The 26941-nt window shown below is 42.1% G+C and overlaps 1 protein-coding gene across 22 annotated transcripts in view; it reads left to right on the forward strand.

Moving 5' to 3' along the window:
- KCNMA1 (potassium calcium-activated channel subfamily M alpha 1) overlaps positions 1-26941 on the forward strand; it is a gene marked incomplete at both ends in the record, with an annotated part of 741342 nt that overhangs the window by 558479 nt on the left and 155922 nt on the right. For all 22 annotated transcript variants that reach the window (XM_082854819.1, XM_082854826.1, XM_082854808.1 and 19 more), the window contains one exon: positions 19573-19682. In XM_082854819.1, coding sequence (XP_082710945.1) covers positions 19573-19682 — 110 coding nt within the window. The remainder of the gene's footprint in view (positions 1-19572; positions 19683-26941) is intronic.

The following is a 26941-nucleotide window of genomic DNA, read 5'->3' on the forward strand; positions in this document are numbered from 1 at the left end:
AGTATGGTAGATTTCCAATCGGGGCCGGGGGCGGGGGGTCGTATCAGTAAGAGCACGTGCAATCCAGAGGGTTAAACAATGCCAAGAAGAGGAAGAAAGGAAAATTTCTAACACTGTCTTTTCCAGATAAGGTTTTTAATTTTGAAAATTTGGGGGATTTCTCAAAATGTTAAATAGAGAGTTTCCATATGACCCAACAGTTCTCCTCCTGGGTATCTTCCCAAGAGAAATGAAACCATATGTATTAATTTCCTCTGGCTGCTATAATAAGTTACTACAAACTTAGTTGCTTACAACTGATTTTTTCTCTTCTTTTTCTGGAGGCCAAAAGTCTGAATTCAGTTTCACTGGACTAAAGTCAAGGTGTTTGCAGGGCATCTCGTTTCCATAAAACTAGAAAACAAGTATTCTGCCTCTAAATTCTAATAGTAGGACAGCCATAAGATAACAGTTACAGGCATTCCCATTCCAAAGGGGAGAAAATGGAAGGAAGAAAGGAGCTACCAGCCCCAAGTACGTTCAAAATCCAACCAGACAAATTCCATTGGGTTTTAAGATCCGGGAATAATCCTTTGTGGCTTAAAATTGGCATTAGGTAATATGATTCCTCCAAATGTGTTCTTTTTCAAAGTTGCTTTGCAACACTATTCTAGTGTTGTTGCCTTTTCGTATACATTTTAGGATCAGCTTTTCCATACCTCCAAAAACTCCTACTGCTCTTTTGATTGAAACGTGTTAAACCCATAGACCAACTTCGGGGAGCATTGGCATCCATGAACATGGATTCCAACCCATGAACGCGGTCTCTCCATTTATTAGATAATCTTTAACTTCTTTCATCAGTGTTTTGTGGTTTTCAGCAAACGGATTCTGTACATTTTTGTTAGATTTATACATAAGTATTACATTTTGGGGGAGATATTGTAAGTGGCATTTTCTAAAAATTCAGTTTCCAGTTGTTCATTGGTGGTACGTAGAAACGCACATTGTTTTTCTATGTTGACCTTGAATCCTTAACTCTGTTAACACTGGCTAGCACTTCTTCCAGGATATGGAATACGTGGAGTGAGAGTGGACATCTTTGATTTATTCCTACTCTTAGGGGGAAAATATTCATTGTTTCACCATGAAGTATAACGTTAGTTGTAGGTGTTCTATAGATGTTCTTCTTCTGAGGTTGAGGAAGTTCTTTTCTATTAATAATTTGATGAGAGTTTTTATTGTGAATGGATTTTGAGTTTTGCCAAATGCTTTTTCTGCATCAATTCATATAATCGTGTTGTTTTTGTTCTTTACACTGTTAATATGGTGGATTACACTGACTGATTTGAACCAGCCACTGTGCATTCCAAGATACACCCCACTTGGTCATAGTGTGATTTATTTATATCTATATCTATTTCCCTCTCCCTCTCTCTCTCCCTCTCTCTCTCTCTCTCTCTCTCTCTATATATATATATATATATATATATATATATAGTTATAGGTAGATACATAGATTTGATTTGCTGATATGTTTGTGAAGATTTTTTATGTCTGTGTTTGTGAGTAGATATTGTTCTATAGATTTCTTACACTGTCTTTGTCTGGCTTTAGTATCAGGGTAAAGTTGACTTCATAAAATGAGTTGGGAAGTCTTTCCCTTCTATTTTCTGGAAGTGATTGTGTAGAATTGGTTTTATATTTTCCTTAAATGTTTAGTAGAATTCACTAGTGAAATGATCTGGGCCTCAATTTATTTTCCCAAAGGTTTTTAAAGACTAATTTAATTTCTTTAATAGCTGTAAGTCTATTTAGGTTATTTATTTAATCCTGAGTGAGTTGCCGCAGTTTGAGGTTTTTGAAAAATTTAGGAATTAGTCTAATTTATTTGAGTTGTTCAATTGATGTATGTAAGTTGTTTGTAGTTTTCTATTATTGCCTATCTAATGTCTGCAGGGTCTGTAATGATAACCTCTCTCTCGTCCTTGATGTTTTGATTTGTGTTTCCCTCCCTCCCTTCCTTTTGTTTTTCATTTTTTGTCAGTCTTATACACGTCAATTTTGCTGATCTTTTCAAAGTTTTTTGGTGGCATTATTTTCTTTATTTTTCTGTTTTCTTTCTGCTTACTTTGGGTTTACTTTACTCTTCTAGCTTAAATGAAGCTTAGGTTATTGATTTGATACTTTTCTAATATAAGCATCTAATGCTATATATTTCCTTCTAACACTGCTTTAGGTGCATTCCACAATTTTTAAAATCTTGTATTTTCTTTTTCATTTAGTTAAAAATATTTTATAATTCCATTTGAGACTTCTTCTTTGACCCACCGGTTATTTAAATGTGTGTTGCTTAATTTCCAAGTATTTAGAGATATTCCTCTTATATTTCTATTATTTATTCATGGTCTGACTCCATTATGGTAAGAGAACCTACTTTGTATGATTTCACTTCTTTTAAATTTGTTAGTGTGTTTTAATTTTATTTATTTTATTTTTGGATGCATTGGGTCTTTGTTGCCGCGCATGGGCTTTTCTCTAGTTGCGGCGAGCGGGGGCTACTCTTTGTTGCGGTGTGCGGGCTTGTCATTGCGGTGCACGGGCTTGTCATTGTGGTGGCTTCTCTTGTTGCAGAGCATGGGCTCTAGAGCACAGGCTCAGTAGTTGTGGCACACGGGTTTAGTTGCTCCGCAGCATGTGGGATCTTCCCGTACCAGGGCCTGAACCCATGTGCCCCGCATTGGCAGGCGGATTCTTAACCACTGCGCCACCAGGGAAGCCCTGTTAGTGTGTTTTATACAATCTATCTTGGTGAATGTTCCATGGGAGCTTAAAAAGAATATATATCCTGATATATTGTTGGGTAGAGTGTTTTATAAATGTTCATTAGGGCCAGGTGGTGGATGGTGTTCCGTTCTGTGCCCTTGCTGATTTTATGTCTACTAGTTCTACCCATGACAATGAGATGAGTGCTGAGTCTCCAGCTATAATTATGGATTTGTTTATTTTAGTTCTATCAAGTTTTGCTCTGTGAATTTTGAAACTCTGCTGAGGATATATATGTTTGGATTGTTGCATTTTCTTGATGAACTGAACTTTCTGTCATTATATATTGCCCCTAATATCCTTGGCAATTTTCTTTGTTCTTAAATCTGGAAGACTTCAGATCTGATTTAATAGACCCACTCAATATTTCTTTTTTTTTTTTTTTTGCGGTACACGGGCCTCTCACCGTTGTGGCCTCTCCCGTCGCGGAGCACAGGCTCCGGACGCAAAGGCTCAGCGGCCATGGCTCACGGGCCCAGCCGCTCCGCGGCATGTGGGATCTTCCCGGACCGGGGCACGAACCCGTGTCCCCTGCATCGGCAGGCAGATTCTCAACCACTGTGCCACCAGGGAAGCCCCAGTAATTCTTTTGATTAGTGTTTTCATGAAAAAAATGTATCTGTTCTCATGATTTTTTTGTTTGAACCAAACTAAAAATATATCTTTAAATTCTAAGTGATTTCCTTATAGACAGCTTATAGTTGGGTCAATTAAAAAAATTATTCTGTGAATCTCCATTCGTTAAAAGGTGTACTAGGGGATTCCCTGGTGGCGCAGTGGTTGAGAGTCCACCTGCAGATGCAGGGGACACGGGTTCGTGCCCCGGTCCGGGAAGATCCCACATGCCATGGAGCGGCTGGGCCCGTGAGCCATGGCCGCTGAGCCTGCGCGTCCGGAGCCTGTGCTCCGCAATGGGAGAGGCCACAACAGTGAGAGGCCCGCGTACCGCAAAAAAAAAAAAAGGTGTACTAGACCATTTATATAAAATGTAATTATAGATATGTTTGGATTATATCTAATATTTTATTTGTTTTCTGTCGATTTTCTCTGTTTTAGTTCTCCTCTTTCCTCTTTATTTTCTTCTTTTGGGTTATTTTGAATATTTTTAGATTTCATTTCATTTACAGTGTTTCTTATTATATAACTTTATGTGGTCTTTTAACTGATTGCCCGTGGGATTGTCATGTACCTACTTAACTCTCCAAGTCTACTTAGATTCAGTGATTCTCCAGCGTAATCCTATAGGTCTCTTTACCCTCCCCATTTTTTGTTATACTTGCGTTGTTGAAAACGCCATCAGACAATGCTATAACTTTTTCTTTTCCGTCATCAAACGTATTTTAAAGAACTCAAGAGAAGTATAGTCTTTTATATTTATTCTGATATTTCCCATCTCTGTTGTTCTCTCTTCATTCCTGATGTTCCATCTTTCCCCTTGGAATCATTTCCATTCTCTCTGAACAACTTCCTTTAGCAATTCCTTTAGATCAGTCTGTTGGCAGCAAGTACAATTTTCCTTCATCTGAGAATGTCTTTATTTCATCTTCATTCCTGAAGGACATTTTTGGTGGGTACAGAATTCTGGGTTGAATAATCTTCTCTTTCAGGACTTTAAGTATGTTGTTTCACTTCCTTCTTGCCTCCATTGTTTCAGGTGAGAAATCTATAGTCATTTGAATTGTTAACCTATAAGTAATGAGTCACTTTTCTCTGGTTACTTTCAAGATTTTCTTTTTGACTTTAGTTTTCTCTCATCTGATTACACTGAGTTTAAGCATTATTTCTTTGGGTTTATTCTGCTGGGCCTGAGATTCTTGAATCTCTAGGTTTGTCTTTGATAGAATTTGGGAAGTTTCCATTCATTATTTCCTCATATATATTTTCTGTACCATACTCTTTCTCCTCTCCTTCTGGAATTCCTATGACACTAATGTGGGACTTTTGAATATACCACAGGGCCCTGAGGCTCTATTCATTTTTTTTCAATATTTTTTCTTTGTTGTTCAACTTGTACAATTTATATTGATCTAGCTTCAGGTTTATTGCTTCTTTCCTTTTTCATCTCCATCCTGTTATTGAGCCTGTCCCCTGAGTGTGCTAGTTATTATATTTTTCAATTCTAGAATTTTCACATAATTATTTTTATCTTGTTTCTTTACTAAGGCTTTCTGTCTTTCAATTCTTTACAAAAGTGTTGTCTCTTAGTTATTGGAACATTTTATAATAGCTACTTTAGGCTCTTGTTAGATAATTCTAATGTTTGTGCCATGTAGGCATTGGATGCAAGTTGAGATTCTTTTTTCTAGTTATTCATATGCCAAGTACTTTTTTTATTGTATTCTCGACACTTTGTTTTGTTATTATGAAATTCTGGGTCTTGTTTAAAACTTGCAAACACACTGATAATTTTATTGTGGCATGTAATGACCTGTTTTATTTTAGAGTGAAATTGTGGCCAAGCTTCTATGGGTTGTAATTCCAATATGAGTTGAATTTTCAAAACGTTGGCAGTGCTGTTTGGACCTGTCCCACGTCAATCTCAAACTGGGTGATAGTTCATATTATGCTTTAGTCCTCAAAATCTATATATGCTGTGTAGGGTCATTTTCATCCTTGCACAGCTCAGGGGGAGCCCAGGAGTTCATAAGTAATTGTGAGGGACTCCTTTCTTAAGTCCTCTTTCTCTGTGATCTCCAGGGGAATATGAGCTTCCATGGAGTTTTCCTTTCTGTCCTCTGACCAGAAAGCTGGGGCTTTAGCTACCCTGGTTTGTTGTACACTTTCTGCTACTGTGTCCTCACCTGGGCAAACCACTGGGAGGACGAAGAGAGACAAAAAACAATAGGGCTTTGCCTCACCATCTTTGGACCTCAGACCCTCTTGCCAGAAAAGTTTCTCCTACCTCCTTTTATCTCCCATTGCCACTGCTGCTACTGCCGGCACTGGGTGTCTTAGGGGTGCAGATGCAAGAAAAGAGAAGAAAAGCAAAAAGAACCCAAACCATGATGTCCCCATTCTCTCTGAGTGTTAGGAATTGCCTCTACTGGTCTTCGAGCCAGAATGAGAGCTTCTCTTGGGGCTTTGTCTTTCCACATTCTTGTCTTCATTTACAGCTTCTGGGCTTCCTCAAAGTCAGGTTAGAGGATACCAGAGCAAAAACAATGGTAAACTCACTGCGGATTTGGTGGGACTTCCAATTCTGGTCATTTTCCCTAATCTGTTTGCTACCGTTTGTCTCAGAGACTTCAAATAGCTGCTCCGTGCATTTTGCCCAGGTTTAATAGATGCAATCAAGGAAGGACACAGGGTGGAGTGTCCTCATTCTATTTTATCCAGAGCCCGAAAACCAGATATCACTTTAGAAACAATATTCTACGTTTGTCCTTTATAGCTGGACCAGGGAGAATATTGCCTCTAAGGCAGTGTCATCATCATCATCATGTCCTTTTAGTGTATTCAGTAATCACTCTCTTTGGGGTGAGTTTGAAGTAATTCACCTTTTCATCAGAGACTGTGAATAACATAACCTGGCAAGTTGCATTACTGTGGAATCCTGCGCATCTCCTGGTAGAACAATGGGAGGTGGCCGTTTCCACTTCAGAGTCATGTGGCTGATTTAGAGAAACTTTGGGACACCTGTAAAATGAGGCTGAGATCAATTTTAGGCATCCATCTGCCATCTTGAAAAATGGCATGCAGTAAAACCTTTCAACTGGGTGTAATTTTTGTAGTTTTTAATCAGCTGCCACATGTATCCCACGGTAGCGAGAGTGATGCAGGCCCACTGATTAGGGTTTCAAGTACTAAGAAATACGGGTGTCCTGCCTGCCTTGATGCTGTGTTTTGAGTACACTAGGGGATGGGAAGTAGGCTGGGAAGTGGATGGAATTAATTGACATTATATAAGTGAGAGGTATCACTTCCTCCCTTTCCCCCATACCGTGTCAGCAGGTAGAGTATCTCTGCCCACCAAAAACTAACATACAGCTCTATGCCCACTGACCTGGGGGTGCAAAAGCCCTTTGTTGTGGTCAGTCTGCAAAGAGAAGTCTATGTTTATGCCTAGCCTCCATATTTATGGTGTTGCTTTTTAGGACAATGGATTTAATTAGTTTCTCCTTTTTTTCCTAGACTGACAAAATAAATATCATTTCTTAAGGAGTTTCTATTGGTTTCCTGTTTCAGCTAAAGTTTGGCAGTGAGAAGGCCATTTATCTTAATGGTTGGTTATTTTTTCTTCTCCTTAAATGGACTAGTGAGGAAAAAATCAGTGAAAGAGGAATATTTGGTACCTCTTTCAGAATTTGGCTTAGGTATTAGACTTGATCATCCAAAGATCTTGGATGGTGTCCCCCTGTCCAGATATATCCATGGAACACTATGTTATTCAGATGTGCCAGCACAGCCTCACCCTTCCTGTTCTCCCTCACTCGTGAAGTGTGAGGGGAGTTGTGAAGCCGTGCAGTGGGCGGAAGGCTGGGGTTGGGGGGGGTGTTGTAAGCCTCTGAATTAGGACATGATTTGTTGTAAGACCTTGCACTGTTTGCCCAAGCTTTCTGAGCTTCATATCCACCCACAGTAAAAAGTGGAAGAGCCTAGCAGATTGTTGGAAAGATTACCAGTACATGACGGTACGTCACTCCCTTCTTATTCCTTAGGGGTTGGTGGTACTGTTTGGGTTTCTATCTGTGATGAGATCTGACACTGGATTAGGATTGGGTCACTGATGGGAGAACACAGAGGGATGAACCTAATCTAAAGCCACTCTCTAGGGTGGTGTAAATTACATATAATTTCGTGTTGCCAAAATCTTTGTAAATGACTGATATTGGGGGAGGTCCCTGGAACTCTGTGGTGAGATACAGAATTAGTAGAATCTTCTGCCTGAGTACATTTTCTAGGGCAGCAGCATTGTTCATCAGCCTAAGTGACACTGGGTCTCCCTCAACCTTCCTGTCCCTTACCCCCACAGCTAGAAGATTTTACCTGCATGTACAGGTGAAACCTGGATGCACCTGTCTGGCTTTTCCCAGGCCTCTCAGTGAATGGAGACTTGCTGGCTGTTCTTTTCCATACGTAATGAATGTCCAGCCAGCAAGTGCAGCCCTGCCCAGGACAGAGCCCTGCAGTGGCAGTGCCTGGAAGGAGAACAGCTGTGTGCTGGGCTGTGTTACCTGTGGAGAACTCAGAGAGCGTAGTGACCTCCCGGCTCCTGCCTGGAGGATTGATATGTACTGTGGACTTGAACTTGCTCATAGAACCAATGGGCACAGGAACAGAGAGACCTCTCCTTGACCAAGCAGGATTATCACGCGTCTTCTCTTTCTTCTCATCTTAAACCAACTGTAGGATACCATCCTGGCAATTTTCTGGGAATACTGAACTATAACAAGGGCTGAAATCTTCCAAGAAATGCAGCAAGAAGGAGGAAATGTGCCTTCCAGAACTCTTCTCAGGAGGCATACAGTTTGTGGTTGGAAGGAATACTTAGGGAAACTCTTGGGGATAGGAGGAATGAGTTCCCTTGAACATGTTACTCCACGTTCAAGTAACAACAGATATTTTCTAATTTGCCTTCTAAAAAGTCGCATCCACTTAATTGCAAGGCTTTTCTTTTGCTGAGGGGAGTATGCAAAATTGGGGCCAGGAGTGAATTGCTGAGGGCAATAGAGGGCTCTGACCTGTGGTCATTCTTCTCTCTTTCATCCCCACCCAGCACTCAGCCTCTACTCCAAATACAAGTTAAACAAGTACTTTTAAAAATAATGTTTGAACAAGCATCAGGGTATTAGCACGCCTTTCTGATGGACCGGGGATGTGCCAGGTTATCAGTTCAGAATCAGTCTGAACTGATACCTGGCAAACAAAGAGGAAAGCCATTTGCTAGGAGGGAGGATGAAAGATGAAAGTAGAATCTAGTGAGTCTCCACTGGAAGGATGTAGGCAAGAGTCAAGCCCAGAAATTGGAAGTAGCTAATCCAGTCTACCCATCAGAGTCGTTTTGTCTCAGGGCTCCTTTCAGGAGACCAGGCTGGGTCTTTATATCCACGTATGACCTTTCTCCTCTTTGGGGAGACAGTCAGTTCCTCCAAATACCTAACTTCTCTCTTATCATCCTATCTATTCAGAGTGAATTTGCTGGCCACTAGGGAAGGGGAGGGGGAGGGAGGAGCTCCAGGGAACACTGCTGTCTTTTGGGGATAAACTCAAGGTACTTAGTTTTTCTCCTCAGTCCAGAGGATCATTTGTTGATTAGTGATGTTCCAGGTTTTTCCAGTAGCAACTAAGCAATAGGAAGGCACGAATCACTGGCCCAACGTCTAACTGGCTGTGTTCCCTTGTGCGAGTGGTAGAGATGTCTTCGTAATCTCCATCACCATCGCCATCACCAACACTCATTATTTATGATAGAGCATTTCTAGAGCATCTCCAGGATACACACTCAGTAAGTGCCACCTCTTAGTGTGATTAAGCCGCCAAAGTACCTATCACACACCTATCACATAGGAGGCACTCAGAAAACATTAGGTATTTGCCAGGCACTATGTTAGGTGTTTTACACGGATCACCTCATTTCATCTGTCTTCCTAGGAAGTAGGTACTATTGTCGCTCTCATTTTGCAGGTGAGGGGATTGAGGCTTGGAGAGGTTATACAACTGGCCCAGGGACGTTCAGTGAGGCTGGGAGTTGAACCCAGAGGCTGCATGTGCTTTGGTACTTCCTACATTGCTGCTGCACTCAGAATCACGGCCCCTCTTAAACAGAAACTGCTCAGGCCAGCTAAATACCTCAGCAATTTATAAGCTGTCCCCTTTCAGTCTCTGAACCAAATGTCATTTTGAGGAGGCCTAAAATCCACTCCAGGAAGCCACAGAGGGGAATCTCAAGTCATTTCTAACTTCCTGTGAAAATACTCTCTAGCTGGCAAGAGATTTTTCCAGGTAACAGCGAATACACAATAAAGCGGGTGCCTCTACCTTGGGTACCTGGCTCCCAACCCATGTGGCTTCCCAATCACCCTGATACCTAAAACTAGCAGAATATATGCTCACGGCTTGACTGGCTCTGTTCAGCCAGAAAGCAAAAGTTGATGGCTGCCCTTTGCTCTGAAATGAAATCTAGTCTCTTTGGCTCGACTTCATTAGGCCGTATTGTACAGCGATACGAGACATAAGTATCCAGAATCTGCTGTCACTAAAACAGGACTGAGTTGGCAAACATTTTTGTCCTCACACTCAACACTGTGTCCTAAAATGGAAAAGTTAAATAGAAATTAAGGATACAAATAGCCATTTTCTGAAACTTTAACTGAATTAAATATAGCTGTGTCATTGTTCTCTCTTTACACAGCCCACATTGCAGGGGAGACTAAGTTATTATTGGGATCATTGGATCAATGGAGAGAAACTGGGTAGATAAATCTGGATCCCTGAAATATTGTTTAGACTAATTAGCACAGCAACCCAAACACTGGGATACCCATCTTGTGCTTAATTATCTACAGGCTTTCTCTGTAACTGACTCCAACAGTTAGTGATACTCGTAGAAAGCATCCTTTTGCATCTCTTATTCAAATCCTTTGGGCCATGATTGATTCTCTGGTCCTCAAAGAGAATACTTGTTCCGTGTTCTTCACTCTCTTTGGGAATACCTTTGCTGCTGTACGTGTGGTCCATGTTCGGGGAGTATTCCTGTTGCCTGGGAGCTTGTTAGAAATGCAGAATCTTAGACCCCACCCCAGGACTACAGAAAGCACATTTTACTAACACCCTTGGGTGATTTACATGCTCTTCAGAGTTTGGGGAGCACTGGACTCACAGCCTTAGACATGCCCACTGGTGAGAAACTATCCTGTGTTAACGTCAGTGGATGCAGTGGGATTCTCCCCAAACTGTCCAAAATATTGAAGATTTTGCAAACGCTTAGGTAATTCTCTAATGGTTTGTCTTATTAAAAGAAACCTCATAATTCCCGGGCTGATTCAAATGCTTTTCTATCTAACTCCTTTCTTTTTCTCCCAGTTCTTAATTAGTTAATAGCAAACAGTTGTTTTGTGGCAAATACAGCAGTTCCTGAGAGTCCCTTCTTTCAAATTCAAGCCTCCAAGGTATTGGATCTAGAATTTAGAAAACCATAAGCCACTTGCTAAGTAGCCCAAGATGTTCTGTGATGACAAAGTTTCCCAGAAATGTACTGCTCAGTAGGAAGTGTTCTGGGAAGTTTAAAAATCACCCGACTCTACACGTTCCCTATGAGATGCCAAGAATGCAGAATTTTTCAGCATTCGGGGGGCAGAAATTGGTTCCTTTCATGGTCAACACTAAATGCTATGAAGTTATCAGCACTGACTTGTGATTAGATGCCTGGAAAAATTGTGCTCGTTTCTTTGTATCTCTTTCTCCAGTTTTTTCTTGCTGAGTTCAATTCAACAAATATTAATTAAGCACCTCTTATAAGCACCTCATAAGGTAGTATGCTGCTTGTTCTAGAAGATTCAAAGTTGAATGCCTAAGGGAGGGTCTCGTGTTCCAGAATTCCACTTTATTATAGTTCTTGTCAGATGTTAGAAGACTCAGCTACTATGACGGTAGCTCATGACAACTAACGCCTACTGAGTGCGTACTGCCAACCAGGGAATGTTCTAAGCATTCTTTATCCATTATCTCTTTTAGCCGTCCCAAGCTCACCAGAGGTGGGCATGATTTGTGTTCCCATTAAGGCAGGGCAGAGCACATCAATTTGGGGAGATGAGGAAAGTCCTCACAGACGAGGTGGCATACGATGGGAACTTACAGGTAGAGTTGGATCTTGACAGCTGAAAATTGCCACAGAGAGATTTCTGACAGTAGGATCAGGGAAACGAAGTGGTGGGGAGATCAGAGGGAGGAAGTTTTTAGAATAGCATTGCTGGTCTCCATGAGCTGCTCCTTGAAATAAAGGATTCTGTGACTTAGTACCATGTTTTCCCTTTGGAGATTTACAATTCATAGTAACACGTGAAATACTCTTGAGTTGCACTAAAAAACTCCCCAGTTTGACTTTGTGAAATCCAGCACTTCCCAAATGTGTTTCATCCATTCAGCAGATATTGAGCTACTGCTATGTTCCATGCACTGTTCCAAACTCTGGAGACTCAGGTGAATTTTTCTGCCTTCAAAAAACCTATATTTTAATGGGGACACCATAGAACTCCCTCTTCCCTCTCTTATGTTCAAGGTGACACCTGTTAGTAAGTTCTGTCGAGGCTACTTTGGGAAATCTTAGTTGGGGATAATCCTACTTTACTGGAATTTGGGGGAAATTGTGAGAAGTAAGGTTTGTAAGATAGAGTAGGACCAGCACAACTGCAAATGCAGTCTGTGGATGGGTGCCATGAACTGTTTGCTACTCGTCCACGAAGTGGCAAGTACGGAAAATGAGAGGAATGCTTAGGAACTTTTAGAGCAATTTGCCAGATTAATTATATATTGGTTGAATCTAGTGATAGAAATTCTGGACTTGTATTTTGCATGTCTTGTCTATTCTTTTTTTTTGGAAATCATTTCTGTTAGATTTTGCAGAAGTTTGAGTCTGCAAAACGATGGATACTAGAAATAAAAGTAAAACCCAGGTCTCTCACCCCAAATGGGTTGAGAAGCTCTGTTCTGGAAAATCCTGCCTGCCAGGGACTGAATTGTTCTCCTGAGGATTGCTTGGCAGGCGTCTGCTTGAGAACACTTACTTGCTGCTTGCCCTACCCAGATGAGAATTATTTTTAGTAGTATTTTAAGAACCTTATTATTTGAAGCACAAGTGAGGATGTTCTTAACTATTATCAAGATTGCAAAACCAAAGTCCTATTTGGACAGATAGTGAATAGACCCATCTTTAAAAAGGCCTGGCAACACTTAAGCATAAATACCTTTTCTACATTGGAGAGGAAAAAAAGAAAAGGGTAGAACAACCTACCTACGTATTAAAATACCGATTTCCTGCCACATAGGCCACACTTTCTGAAATAATTTATAAATGATAATTATTTTTAAAAGTTCTCATATCACTCTTTCTGTTAACCCTTCCTTTAACTTCAGTTCCTCTGGCATTCTGTGTTTTCAGAGGTAATCTAAGTTGGGGTAACATAGCAGGGGGGAAAATACCCTGTCTGCTAACTCTTTTGCACGTGGTGTGGTCTGTTGCTCTCGCTCTGAACACTTCATGTGGGCTGATGTTTTTTTTCATAATGCTTGATGGAAGAAATCTCATTTGATAGCCTGCAGCCCACTAGTCTGGGATTAAGAGATTCAGGGGAAGTCCACCCCAGAATTAATCTCTGGAGTTGTTTATTTATTCGTTCAGTGCTGAAGCAACCAGTTATCTTGCATTCCATCAAATTTCAAATAATGTGTTTTAATTGACATTGTCCCAAAGCCTTTGGAAAAATCTGAGATCCTTTCGTTCTATTCTCACATTCTGGAAAATACGATCTGAAATAGGCCATAATTGTGGAATGCCAAATCGTTATGGGGTCCCTGAAATCCAGTGCTGTTCTCGGAAGGACAGCCGACCTGAGTCCACATCCCAGAAGGACAGCGTTGATAATGCAATTTGGCACAGAGAAGAGAGATATTCTGAAAAGGTGCAAATCACTGTTGGTTTCGCACCTCTTCTGTTTCTTTCCTTTGTTTTCAACTTTATCACCAGTTTCCTCCACCCCCCAGAAAGCTGTGCAGCGAGGCTTTCTCTGTTCTGGCACTCGTGAGGAGCTAAGCTAGCAAGACTCAAACGTTTTGTTTTTTAATTCTACGAGTTTATGTTGAGGCGAGGAAGAGGGAGAAAGAGCCGCATGCCCACTGGTAAGAACTGCGGCAAGTTTGTTAACATTGGAACATAGAGGGAAATAAAGGAGGAGAGAGAGAATCCAGGAACTGGGTCTGTGATAAAGTCTTCTTAACAATCAGTTGTCCTTAGCATTGTTCTTTCCAGCAAGAAATGATTAGATGCAACATTGAATCAGATTTTTCCCAGTGGCAGAGCATGCCGTTGAGGGGTGGGGATAAAGGACCCCACTCATTTTAGTGACCAGCCCATACGCTCATCGCCCTAGAGCCCATCAATGCTGATTCCATGTTTATTACTGTAATTAAGAGCTTGACACATTCTGTGGGTGTTCTCTGTTTTTTGTGGGCGTAAATATGTTTTTGTGGAATCTCAGATACGTTGGCCAGTTCCTGTCAGTGCGCTCTGTTTTAGACTGTCACATTACAAAGGACAGTGACAATGTATTGTGTAATTTATATGTATAAATATTCATTCAGATGTAGCTAATTGATTCTAATTAAGGACTTATGATTTAAAACTATACATCCTTTAGAGCAAGAATATTGAGAATTTGGATAGATTTTTTTAAAATCATAAATGTAATAAATACCTGCTATTACAATAAATAGTCTTCTACTACCAGTTTTGGGCAATGCTGGTATGTATGTTACAACTCACCTCTTCTTATTGCAGCTATTAACATAATGGTTATTGATTTTTATAATTTCCTCTTAGTTCCTTATATTTGATGTGCACAACATAACGTACATTTGGATTAAAACAATGTACTTGTTTTCAGTTAAATAAGGATTGGTATATGATAGTCTTTGGAATTATTTATACGACTCTGGAGGTAGGGATGGACTTCTGCAAAATTATTTGGCTGTAATCAACACAGTTATTCAGACTCTGCTGGAAACAGAAATCACCGTGACTATAACATACCGCAGCTGGGATGGTTGATTTTTCACATTCACTGGGCTGTTAGCGTTAGAGAAACACAGTTTCACCCTAATCAGAGAAAGCATAAAATATAAAAGGTGTCGTTACTGACCCACCGTTAGTAACACATGCAAAATCTGGGAGCAAGAAGGTGTTACTTCCCCCAGAGCCAAGGCTGATGTTTCCAGTTTGATGGTGCCTTTGGTGGCGGAGCCATCGGCCCCCAGATTGGTGTACAACTGTTTACTTAAGGGATTGAACTAGACTGGTTGAAAAGTTAGATAATGAAGGGCAGATAAATAAGACCATGAGAAGTGTGGACGAGCGAGTCCCACGGCTCAGATCTCTTTTCTCACTGAAGATCTGCGAGTGTTTGATGAATAAGGACCCAGAGCACATCACCTGCTCATCTTTGCTAGGTGCTCTTCTGAAGCAGCGGGGGTTTGATGTGACAGCCAGAGGAGAAGTTGCTGCCTCAGGAAATGCTTTGCCTTTGACTGATGGTTGAATGGCTGGCAAATTAATTTTGGCACCTTTCCCTAAGTCATTTTGGTCCCATTCTTTCACTTTTCTGCTGGGAAGTGTGTATTCACATTACAGTTAAAAATATTTCGACAACACAAATGTGGAGAACAGCATGTACTATTTTAGGCAAGAAGTTGTAGGCTGGGATGGTTCCATTTTATAGAATAGAAATGATGCCGTCGTGCTTTGAGAGGAGGTCTGAACTCTCCTTTCAGCTCGACTTAAAATCAGTATTACTTCTCACGGACTTCAGGGGCTCCAGGGTTTAAGATCTTGCGTTCTTGAGGAGCTTTTCCTCTTAGGTACTTATATTCCACAAACCCTCCAAGCCCCCCAAAATCCTAGCACCACTGCTTCTCTATATATTTACCTTGTCAGTCTCTAGCAAGAGATAATATGGTGGGTGGTTAACAGTATGAACTCTGAATCCTGTTTGTACCACTCATTGGCTTTGTAACCTTTAGTGGGTTACTTAACCTCTCTGTGCCTCTGTTAAAGGGGACTTATAATGACAGTAACTCATTCTACCGTCTCTAGATCTCTTTGTTCACTGTCAAGTGTTTTAAACTCAACGTATTGTATTTTATACTAATTTTTCCTTCCCTAAGAATGTATTTGATTATGGCTAACAAAACTAAAAGGAATGTGCATTTTGCTTTTGCTTTTTTGAAAATAAGTGAAAGGTGCCGTGCTTGAGACTTAGAAAGGTAAACTTTGATAAGAAGGGGTAATTGAAGCCCTTGCCTCGGGGTGAAGATTGAGGTTCTGTTGTCTGAGTTTGTGACACATTACAGTGTCTTAAGGCTGGGTGCTCTATCCCTGACTCTCCTGATGTGATAACCTGTTCCTGTCGTCGTTCTGCCACAACTTGTCATTCTTGCCCTTAAGGATTAAAGGGTGTAAGTGTTAATTATAATTACTGATTCTCCTTATAATATACGTATTGTTTTTTTTTAAAAAAAATTACTTGTGGTAAAATACATATAACAAAATTTACCATTTTACCATTTAAATCATTTTCAGTAAGTTTTTGTGGGTGTTGGGGGGGGACATTTATGAGAACCTGAAAAATTTGTTAACTTATCAATAGGGAAATTGTGTTAAAGATGTAGAAATCTTAAAGGGTTGTAACAATGAATTTAAACTCCTCAGCTTTTAGTCAGTCCATTCAGTACTTCTGCATCTCGCATTATACATACCATCTGAGCATCTGCATATGTCTGTGGAAGAGGCATTTTGCTTTCCAGAAAAGTTCTGTTCATTTTTTTTTCCCCAGTTTTTTGACTTTTAGTCCTCAAGCATTTCAGATCAGCCACAAACTTTCAGGAAAAGAAATGTGGAAAAAAAATCAGCAAAAGTCAGATATATATCGTCAGATATATCTTAGACAGGTATATCTGATGCTTTTTCTGGCAAAGAGAAAAATATGGAAAATAAATTCCAGTTTAAATAAAATTCAGTCAGTAACTAGAATGGCTCATAAGACACAGAATATGCTAAAAATTATTTGCTGAATCAATAAATCAATGAACAATTTATGCTAAATTCAAAAGAAACATGAATATAATATTTGTATCCTAAAAAGAATTTATTTCTACTTAAAAAGTTTAGTGACGAACCTACAATAAAATTTGGTCTCAAGAGTAGTTCCGTTAGAACATAGAGGCATGAAAATAATGACCATAACTAAAAGAACCAAATTAAAGTCATATTAATTGAGGAATAGCACCAACAATCAATTGAGATAAAGCTTCATATTTTCATTATTTTTGAAAGCCAAGTGGAATATTTAAATTAGCAACATAAGCAACATATTATAAAAGGAATGTCCCTGCTAAAAGAATAGGCTGAATTCTTCTACTTCAAGAAAACTATTTGCCCATAAAACTCAACTATGAGGATTTATAATTGGCAATCCCTCAGATACTATCCTATTTACCAATAAAAAATTATGATAACATAGTGCCCCAAATATTATATATTTCAAACTGTTTACTAATGCAGGCTAAGCTTTCTTCAAATTAGTTGGAATTAATAACCTTTGTTTATGAAGTCAAGAATATCTTTTATTTGAAAAAATAAGTTGAAATCTTATGAGTCGGGGAAATTAAAAAGTTTGTGTTTAGCTAAACACATAGCAGTTAATTTTTAAAATCATGAAGTTTAACAGTAGAAAAGGTTGAGTCCTTTTGTTTTGAAAGACCCCACTCGGGGGAAGACTAATTTTTTAGATGAACAACCCATACCCAGCAGTATTGCATAGCACATTTCTAACGTGTGGTAGTAGGTTAGAAGCAGCACAAACTAATGAGGTTAACGCACATAATCTTATAATCCAGCCAGAACACAAAACAGACGTAGCATAGAAGCAGGGAGCATTCAATTTATTTCTAAATCATTCCTAGCTTTTGTATTCCAGAACATCACCAAGTAGATGGTAGGTGTGCATTTCCCACTGTTTCCAAGTCTCTTTCATTTCCCCCAGTTAACTGACTATTGGGTCATAAGCAAGATGCCTTTGTGTTTTTGGCTGTGTCTGGTCTTAGTTGCGGCATGTGGGTTCTCCGTTGTGGCGTGTGGGCTTTTCTCTAGTTGGCAGCGTGCACATTTTTTTTTTTTTTTTCTCCTCTCTCTCTAGTTGTGGCACACGGGCTTCTCTCTAGTTGTGGCATGCGGGTTCTCTCTCTCTAGTTGTGGCGCTCAGGATCCAGAGTGCGTTGGCTCTGTAGTTGTGGCATGAGGGCTCCAGAGTGCGTGGGCTCTATAGTTTGCAAAACCCAGGCTCTCTAGTTGAGGCGCGGGCTCAGTAGTTGTGGCACGTGGGCTTAGTTGCCCTGCAGCTGGTGGGATCTTAGTTCCCTAACCAGGGATCAAACTCGCGTCTCCCGCATTGGTAGGTGGATTCTTTACCACTGGACAACCGGGGAAGTCCCAAGATGCCTTTTAATTCAATACCAGCACAGGACATTATTAAGAGCCACTTCCAGTTGACTGGGAAGCTCCTTTTCATCCTCCCCCTTATCTAACCTCCAGTGGAAGTGAACTGGGGAGACAGCAGCTTACAGATACCCAAGGACCACACAGCCTGCCTGTCTTCCTGCCTTGGGAATCCGTGACATCCCCAAGCTCCCAGAGGGGCTCAGCGTTCTTGTTGGTTTTACTTTATACTTTTAAATGGTCGATTCTAAGGTAAAACCTTTCCAGAAATACCTAGCGTGAAGAGGGCTGTTGGGAAAACCAGTTGAACTTGATTAATTACGACCAAAAAAAACTCATATTAATGACATTTTGGTTAAGACCTTTCTGAAACTACATTTTACTTTTTTTTTAATTATTCTATTTTATTTATTTATTTTTTAAATTTATTTTTGGCTGCATTGGGTCTTTGTTGCTGCGCACGGGCTTTCTCTAGTTGCGGCAAGCAGGGGCTACTCTTCGTTGCAGTGCGTGGCCTTCTCGTTGCAGTGGCTTATCTTGTTGCAGAGCACAGGCTCTAGGCACGCAGGCTTCAGTAGTTGTGGCACACAGGCTCAGTAGTTGTGGCTCACGGGCTCTAGAGTGCATGCTCAGTAGTTGTGGCGCACGGGCTTAGTTGCTCCGCGGCATGTGGGATCTTCCTGGACCAAGGCTCGAACCCATGTCCCCTTCATTGGCAGGCGGATTCTTAACCATTGCGCCACCAGCGAAGTCCTACATTTTACTTTTTGTGATATTCAAGGTGGTGTTGGAAAAATCTACTTTTTCCCCAAAGTAGAAATAGATATGTTGTTTCATGTTATATATATATGCTCACTGCAAAAGCCTTCAGACAATACAGAAATCTATAGAGAAAAAGTGTCATTCTACATCTGAGAGATAACAACTGTTACTGTTTTGGTATAAAGCTTTCTAGATGTTTCTGCGGCTTTACGAACATTCAGATAATTATAGGGTATTTAAAAATAGGATCAGACTATACACACTATTTAGTAATGTGCCTTTTAAGGTAATTTCTCTGTGAAAATATATACATTTTCATCATAATTTTTAATTGCTTCCCTGTATTCCATGGTATAAACCTACCATTTGTGGTTATTTCTAATTTCTTGTTCTAAGAACAAGAAGGATGTTCTTGTACATGTGTATGTGTATACTTATCTACTTGTGTCTTTGCTATGAATACTTAAAATGGAATTGTGTAAAAGAGTACGTACTTTTATACATTTTGATAACAATTTAAAAATTGCTCTCAAAAATTTTTATCAATTGTGGATGAGTGCCCATGCCTCCACATTCTTGGAAGTCATACAGGTTTAGGAAGAAGTGGTGCTTTAGAGGGGACATCCGTCTAGCCTGTGAGTTTAGGGGCATGGAAGCTTCATGTGGTGATGGGGTATGTTCCTGGTTGTTCAGGAAGGTCGCCATGACACAACCAGTGCATTCATTTGTTTGCCAGATGGGGTAACCCCACTTTCCTTTTACTATCCTATCTTAAACCCTTCTCCTGTGTTCTTCTCCCTTAGATTGAGGAAGACACGTGGCAGAAATACTACTTGGAAGGAGTCTCAAATGAAATGTACACAGAATATCTCTCCAGTGCCTTCGTGGGTCTGTCCTTCCCTACTGTTTGTGAGTAAGTGACCATTAACCATATGCTCTTTGGCTTTCAGAAAACATTTAACGTGTCTCTGGAAGGAAATGCACCCCACCTATGGCCAGCACAGTGGGGACACTCGACAATTACCGAGTGTCCTGTGCTCAGCCTTCTGTGATGAAGGGGAAGATGGGTCATTATGTGGCCCCTGCCTCGGGGATTTCTGCTGGCTCTCCTTTCCCTCCAGTCCTGAGAATCTCAGGCTTGGATTCGTCATTTGACCTGAATTATGAACTGCAGTTTTCCTGCATATCTTGAATTACGCCCCTATGACGTAGACACATGTATGAAGGGTAGCAGGAACCCACGCCTCTGATTTTACCAGGGCAAAACCAAATCTTGCTAGCACGTTGATGAAAGAAATTTTAATCTTTCAATTAAGTCAGATCATAAAGACATCAGAGAAGCCACTGTTCAAAGTGCTTTCACTATTTCCTGAGGCAATGTGGAACCAAATGTACACGGAGAGACCTGGAAATAGTCCTGAGTGGTTTAGCCCCGAGGTGGACAGCTGGTATGTTATAACAATAAAAGGACTTAGCATCTCCTTATACTGGCTCAGCAAGATGGATTTGAGCAAGGGGTAGCCCCAGCCTGCACGACCCCTCGAGGTAGAACAGGTGATCATTTAAGGGGTATGACGTCAGGAGCTCCAGGTGTCCCAGACCCCAAGAAACTTCCACCAGGACGATGCCTCAGATTCCCCACCTAGAAGCCCAGATGTTGGATGTAAGTCAAACAGGCACTTTGTCCTTATGAAAACACAGACTCCCTGGGAATGCTGAGACATGAAGCCCTGTACTTGGACACTGAGCAAAGAATTTGGTAAACTCAGTCTCATGGATAAAAACTGGGAAGAAACAGGGGAACCTGGGAACTCACTGGGCTGAGGAAGAAGAGCTCTTCCCTTGTGCTGTCTACCTGCCTGGAAACCAACCCACCTTCTGGAAAGGGCGTCCTGAAGAGGACAATCCTGGGGGGCTCTTGGGTTCCTTTGTCTCATAGTTTGCTGTTCTGTGCACAGCAGAGGGGGGCCAGGGCACCTGGTAGCTTGGTGTTTACCCGTCAGTGACTTCTGTCAGTGAGCACAGCAGGTGCACCCTGCCTGTCCCTGGGCCCAGGCCCTAAGCAATCCAAACTGGTTTGACTGTTTGACTGAGATTTCTCACCCTGTCTCGAAGCGAAAGTTTAAATGCTAAATGGACTGGAAGAGGGCATAGGTAATTGATTCCGAAGGAGTTATTTTCCGAAAATGGATGCCCTATTGTAACTCCCATGTGTTCCTTTCTTTGAGAGCTATTTCTCATTCTGCCATGGAAAGGAGTTAACCATTCCGAGGCACTGGGTCCTGGAACACTGAGGCTGTCCCAGGGGATTTTCTCTATCTTGGAGAGTGGCCTGCCTAGGATAAAAAGTCCAGGAGGATTCAGGACTTACATTAGAAGCTGGTCATATGAAAAGGCAATTGAGGCCTCTTAGGTCTGATGTAGATGTGGCCTGAGCCCACAGCAGAACTGCCAACGCCTGGAGGAGTCCTGTGGCACCTCAGGCATTAGCAGTGGAGTATGTGAAGTCCCCTTCCTTGTCTTTGAGTCTCCTGGGCTTGATTGGTGTCAACATGAGTGCTGCCTTGCAAATCCCTTAGTCCATGTCCCTCCCCCCACCCCCTTCCTGCTTTCCCATCGCTTCTCTTATTTTGCTTCTGGAAACTGAGTGAGTTCATTTTAAGAGTATTAACCTGGAAGGTTAGAACCGCTCCCTCTGGAAGTTCCAGCTGGGATACGTGTGGGGTCAGTTGGACTCATGTATTTGTCCTACACGGTGTTTCATTTCTTAACAGTTAGTCGCCAGTGTTTCAGAAAGGGGTTCTTCACAAAAAAACTAGATTCCTGGCCTCTTTTGAAAATCTGATGAACCAACACGGGACTTGCATTTCTACTGAATGCTAAGGGACTCCAGTGTGCTGTAAGGAGGGGTTTAGTGAAGGGCCTCCCCTCCCTGATGTCTTAAACTGGCCAGATTTGCGTTTACATCAGGGCCTGGCCCCCTCGATGTGTGAGTCTGCCAACCCTGACCCGTGGGGTGTGTGAAACTTCTTTGCCCTTTGGAGCCGGCTCAAGAGCTGGACACTAGTCTGTAAATATTTCCCTTGACAACATGTTCCGAGAAGGAGAAGATCCCTCAGACATACCTTGTTGTCAGAGAATTTGGTGTTTGTTCGGTACAGCTTCCGGAATACAAAGACAAAAAACAAAATACCATCATGAAAAACTTCTGATGTGAGTGAGAATGTGTTCAACTGACTGCTATTAATCGTTTAACACAATGATACAGCAGAGGTAGGAATAATCAATGAAGAAAGGACACTTAATGAGATTTAGGAACATCCCAAAACATTGACGCTCTCCTCAAGCATTTGATTATCTGGAGGCTTAATTATCTGTGTTTTCTACTTTAAATTAAAGAAAAGCCATAACTCAGAGTTACCAGCAGTTTAATGATAACACTCTTCAATTCAGGTTAATTAAAGCACAGCCGTAATTAGAGTGTAGGGTTGTATATCACCAGGCTGGCGCATAAGTATTTTCATTGCAGTAAGAATTGGCTATTCAATTTCAAGATGACATGAAGGACACCAAAATGTATTTTCAGCTGGTTCACGTAGAAGAAAAAGAGTTGGAGAATATTCTGGGTATAATAAAGCACTGATAAAGTATACAGATTTTCAGAGCCGTCTCTGTAATTATGCACGGCATTAAAACAATATGCAGCCGGTAACGTCTTGAAGCATGAAAAGAAATAAATTTGCTCTTCCCTTGGGCTGGCAGAGTGCCCCCTTGCAGGGTAGGATCACCACACCGAAAAGATTGGAGTTTTTTCAGAAGCCGGGAGAGTCATTCAGTGAAAAGCTGAGGGGGCAGGATTAACGGGTGCAATCTGAGGTCGTTTCCCAAGAGAACAGATGTGGGAGGAGGAGAGAGAGGAGGGGCAGGAGGCCCCCAAGTTGAGCTTTTTAAGAATTTCGAGCAGAGAGACGCTTTCTCTGGCTCAGGAAAGACTTGCACCAGCTTCTCTGCACCAGCCTTTGGCCTTCACGTGTGTATCACCAGAAGACGCAGCTTTGTTCCAAAAGCAATAACTAATTTAGACAAAATGCAGTATCATTTCTAAATATGTCACTTACATTTTCTCACTGAATCCTCACAAAAATCCAGTGACGATTAGGTGAATATTACCGTCCCTGGTTTATGAAGGAGGACACTGAGACTCAGAGGACATTGGTGTCCCCTTCCAAAGCCACCTAGCAGACAAGTTACAGTACCAGGATTTCGATGCCGGGGCCTCATGCAGTTGGGATCAGCTTGGAGGATGTGGTAGATGAAGGCTGGCTAATTAAGAGCCTCCTGGGGAGCTTATTAAACAGAGGACTCTAGGTTCCATCTCCAGATTCTAATATCTGGGGTAGATCCCCCAAATCTGCATTTTTTTTTGGTAGGTGAGCGGGGGTGCTTCTGATTCAGTCTGATGACTGGGGACCCCCAGCAACCCCATTCTCCACACCACAGGCTGGAATAACTTCTTATCCCAACTTCGGGCTCAGTCACTGGAACGTCTCTGATTTTTGCCAAATCATAGAATTGTAGGTGGGCCACATCTTGCCAGCTAATGTTAGGATTTGGGCCTTTGTGGGCGCTTCCTCTCCATCGCTCCTTCTTCACAAAGGGTATTCTGCAGTCTCCATGGATATAGGAATGAGTCTGCCCTCTGCCATGCCAGGCAAACTGATGACTGCTCTCCCCACTCCCCACGCCTAATCCAAATCAGAATAGGGAAAAGACATGGGGGCACTGAGCCCTTTAATGCTCTCATTCAGGTTTCCGCTGGGGATCGTAAAAGCAATTTCAGGGTGGGGAGAAGAGTTAAGCACCAAATGCAGAGAAGGACAATTTAGGGTGCAACAAGCCAGATGTCTCTTGGCCTTGATGGACACCATAGTGGGTATGGCCTGGACCTTCCTCAGGATGCTCTTAGGGTGTTCCTTTTAAGTGCCAGCAACTCCTGAGCATCTCCCTTTGGTTTTGCATAGCTGGCTTGCCCCTGGTCTGTGTGGCAGTAAGATCAAGGCAAAGGAGCTATGGGATCTGAAAGAGAGGGTGCCACCCATTGTTCTCTGAACACCAGGAAACCACCCGCTTCCCTTTCCCTCCCACACCCCATCTTCCTCAGTAGCTGACTGTGGAAGGTGCAGATGGCCAGTGCCAGCCAAGCCTGCAGGAGGCCGGGGCTGGGGTATGAGGCTATGTTTTCCACGAAGGGGTCCTGTTTTTGAGTGGTTCAAGTGGTAGGATGCTGTGTGATGTCAGGTGGTGTGAGCTGTGGAGTCGCAAAGGTCTGGGGTCAAACCCACTTGCTGGATATGTGATTTGGGACAAGATAGTTGATTTCTGCCTACCTCCTTCTTTTTTTTTTTTTTTTTTTTTTTTTTTGCGGTACGCGGGCCTCTCACTGCTGTGGCCTCTCCCGTTGCGGAGCACAAGCTCCAGACACGCAGGCTCAGCAGCCATGGCTCACGGGCCCAGCCGCTCCACGGTATGTGGGATCTTCCCGGACCGGGGCACGAACCCGTGTCCCCTGCATCGGCAGGCGGACTCTCAACCATTGCGCCACCAGGGAAGCCCCCTACCTCCTTCTTTTGATAGTTACCAGCTGCCTGACCTTGGGCTTAGTGCTCACCCCGGTTTCCTCAACTCTAAAATCGGAATGATAGAACTTGTCTCTCAGTACCAGCTAATGCCCTTTTCCCCTCTCCTGCCTATCCTCTTCCCACCACCCTTCTATTCTGCCCACTGAATATGATATAAACACCAAGAAAGAAAGAAATATATCGTGACATTTCCACGTTTTATTTACTCTTACCTTTTAGAAAATTCTGCCATCGGTCACCAGCCGGTTAATCAGCTAGCTGTTTAATGAGCTTGGGGTATTTGTGCCAATGTGCCAGGCATGGTGCAATTAGATGTGATCAAATATATGCTCATTAAAAGATTAATAGCAATACTTTCAAATGCAGAGGAAAAGATCCTGTTTCCCTGCAGCTGCTGCCTTCTGCGAGTTTGCAGTCTGGTGAAAGCAAGTAATACCCATCCTCAGGGAGAGACGAGCGCCCATGGATGAGTGTGTGATGGATGGACACAGCCGGGGGACAGGTGCTGAGAGCTCCCTGCAGGCTGGGGTGGCCAGGAGAGGCTTCCTGGAAGAGGCGATACTTGAGCTGTACCTTGTATGGAGGTTGGGTTCAGAGAAGGAATAAAGAGGGAATTGTAAGTGATAGGGAACCAGGAGGCTGGGGGCCACAGAGAACTCTCTCAACACCCAGGTCTCTGAGGTTTTCCAACGAGAACAAGTTGATTTCCACTTTAGATGGGAGAAGGAGAAAAATCAGAGTTCTTTTGACATGTGATGTTTTCAGGGCGAAACAGCGATAGTGTTTTTATTATGAGAACTAGCAAACGAGAGGTTGTACCCGCCTGCCTCGGGGTAGGGGAGTGAGGGCAGAGGAGGGAGGTGGGAAGGAGGAGTGCAGGAAGCCACAGGTTCGCAGGTTTGGCTACTGCAAGAATGCCACGTGCCAGGTCCTGAATCTCATGGTGAGCAGATCAGTCAGTCAGTCGTCACTTGCAAAATATAAATGCTTAATTGTATCAGGTTTTACAGCTCAGGGGATTAGGACAAAAGATGTATTTGAAATACTGCGTGTCTCTGTGTCCCCCTGCAGCTGTTACAGTTCAGATTTGATGTGGAGTATTTAATGCCTAGGTAGCTTGAGGAACTCTGACCAGATCTCCCCTACGCTAAACGGCAGGAGTTCTGCCCTCCAGCCCAAATGCAAGCCTGGACGCTTCTGTGCTGGTTTAGACAGTGCGGGGTCTGCAGAGCATGGTTCTCCTTCCCCCCATCCACCCGCATCCAGGGCCCTAAACATTGAGAAAATCACGCTCTCGTCCTGTGTTGTTTGGCATGGACCGATCTTTCCAGGGAAACCACTTGAGGAAACTTAAATTTCAGGCTGCCTAGAGAAAGCTGGGTCTCTTGCCCAGTGAAAGCTACAGCTAGTTTAACTTGAGTTCTGTGAAATCAGTAGTTCTTAGAGAAAGGCATCGGAATTTGAACATGGAGCAGAAAGAAGCCAGCAGATTCTATTGTTATATGGTGGATTTATTTAGCCAGGCTGCAGAAATGAACCTTTTATGAGAATTTATGGGGAAGCTTGAGTCTCATCTTGAAAACATATTTTTCCTCAAAGAACTGGCCCTATTCCTCCCATTATTCGGGGGTATTGTAATTGGGACTGAGCATATATGAACACAGATAGGAATACAGCGTTTATGATTACTTCTGTTACAGGGATTCAGAAGGTGACCAATAATCCTGCCACATGTGAATAAACCAGGGGCCATAAAATCTATGAAAATCCTTAATCGAAGGCTACAGAGGCAGTGACAATTCTAGAATTCTCTACAGGAAGGGTCAGGGCGGCAGTCCAGTGGGAAATACTGGGGCTTCACTTGATGCTGGGTACACATAGCAAACACACAGTTTACATTTTATGTTTCTGATTAATAATAATAGCAAAGCTTTCTAAAAAATGCATTTACTGACATTTTAGGCAAATGTTAACTGTCCATATGAAAGAATGTAATTATATTTAAATTCAAGTGTCTTAGGTGTGCTAGTGGAGATATTATGAGTGTTCAAAGGTGAGGGTGTTCTGAAGCCTTCCCACTCCACCTCTATGAAAGCTGCTGGGAAATCTGAACAACATTTTCATGGGCATTTCAAATCACTTCCATTTTCAAATGGAAATCCCGCTGGTTCTAGTTTTCTTTAACTAGATGTTTCCATTTTGAGAGCCTATCATTTTAAATCAAAGCTCCTAAATGTGGATCTTTTTTTCATTTTAGCCCCTAGATCCTAAAGATCTGGTTCCCCAATGTGCAGTATTTACATCCTCATCTACTCTGGTTACATGTATCAGCCTGACATTCCCAGGGTCCCTCTGGACAACTGAAGAGGGGCTGGCACTTTGGGGTGGAGCTGGGTTTGGGGGGCACAGTGAAAGCTGCCTCTTCTGTCCTTGCCCCTTCACTCCTAGGTGAGTCAGCCCCAAACCACACCTTTGCATACCCTTCCTGAACACATTAGACGGTGCAAACTCCACGACAGGTTTCTATGCTTAA

This window comes from Leucopleurus acutus (assembly GCF_964270905.1).
Source record: "Leucopleurus acutus genome assembly, chromosome: 14".
Classification (NCBI taxonomy): Eukaryota; Metazoa; Chordata; class Mammalia; order Artiodactyla; family Delphinidae; genus Leucopleurus; species Leucopleurus acutus.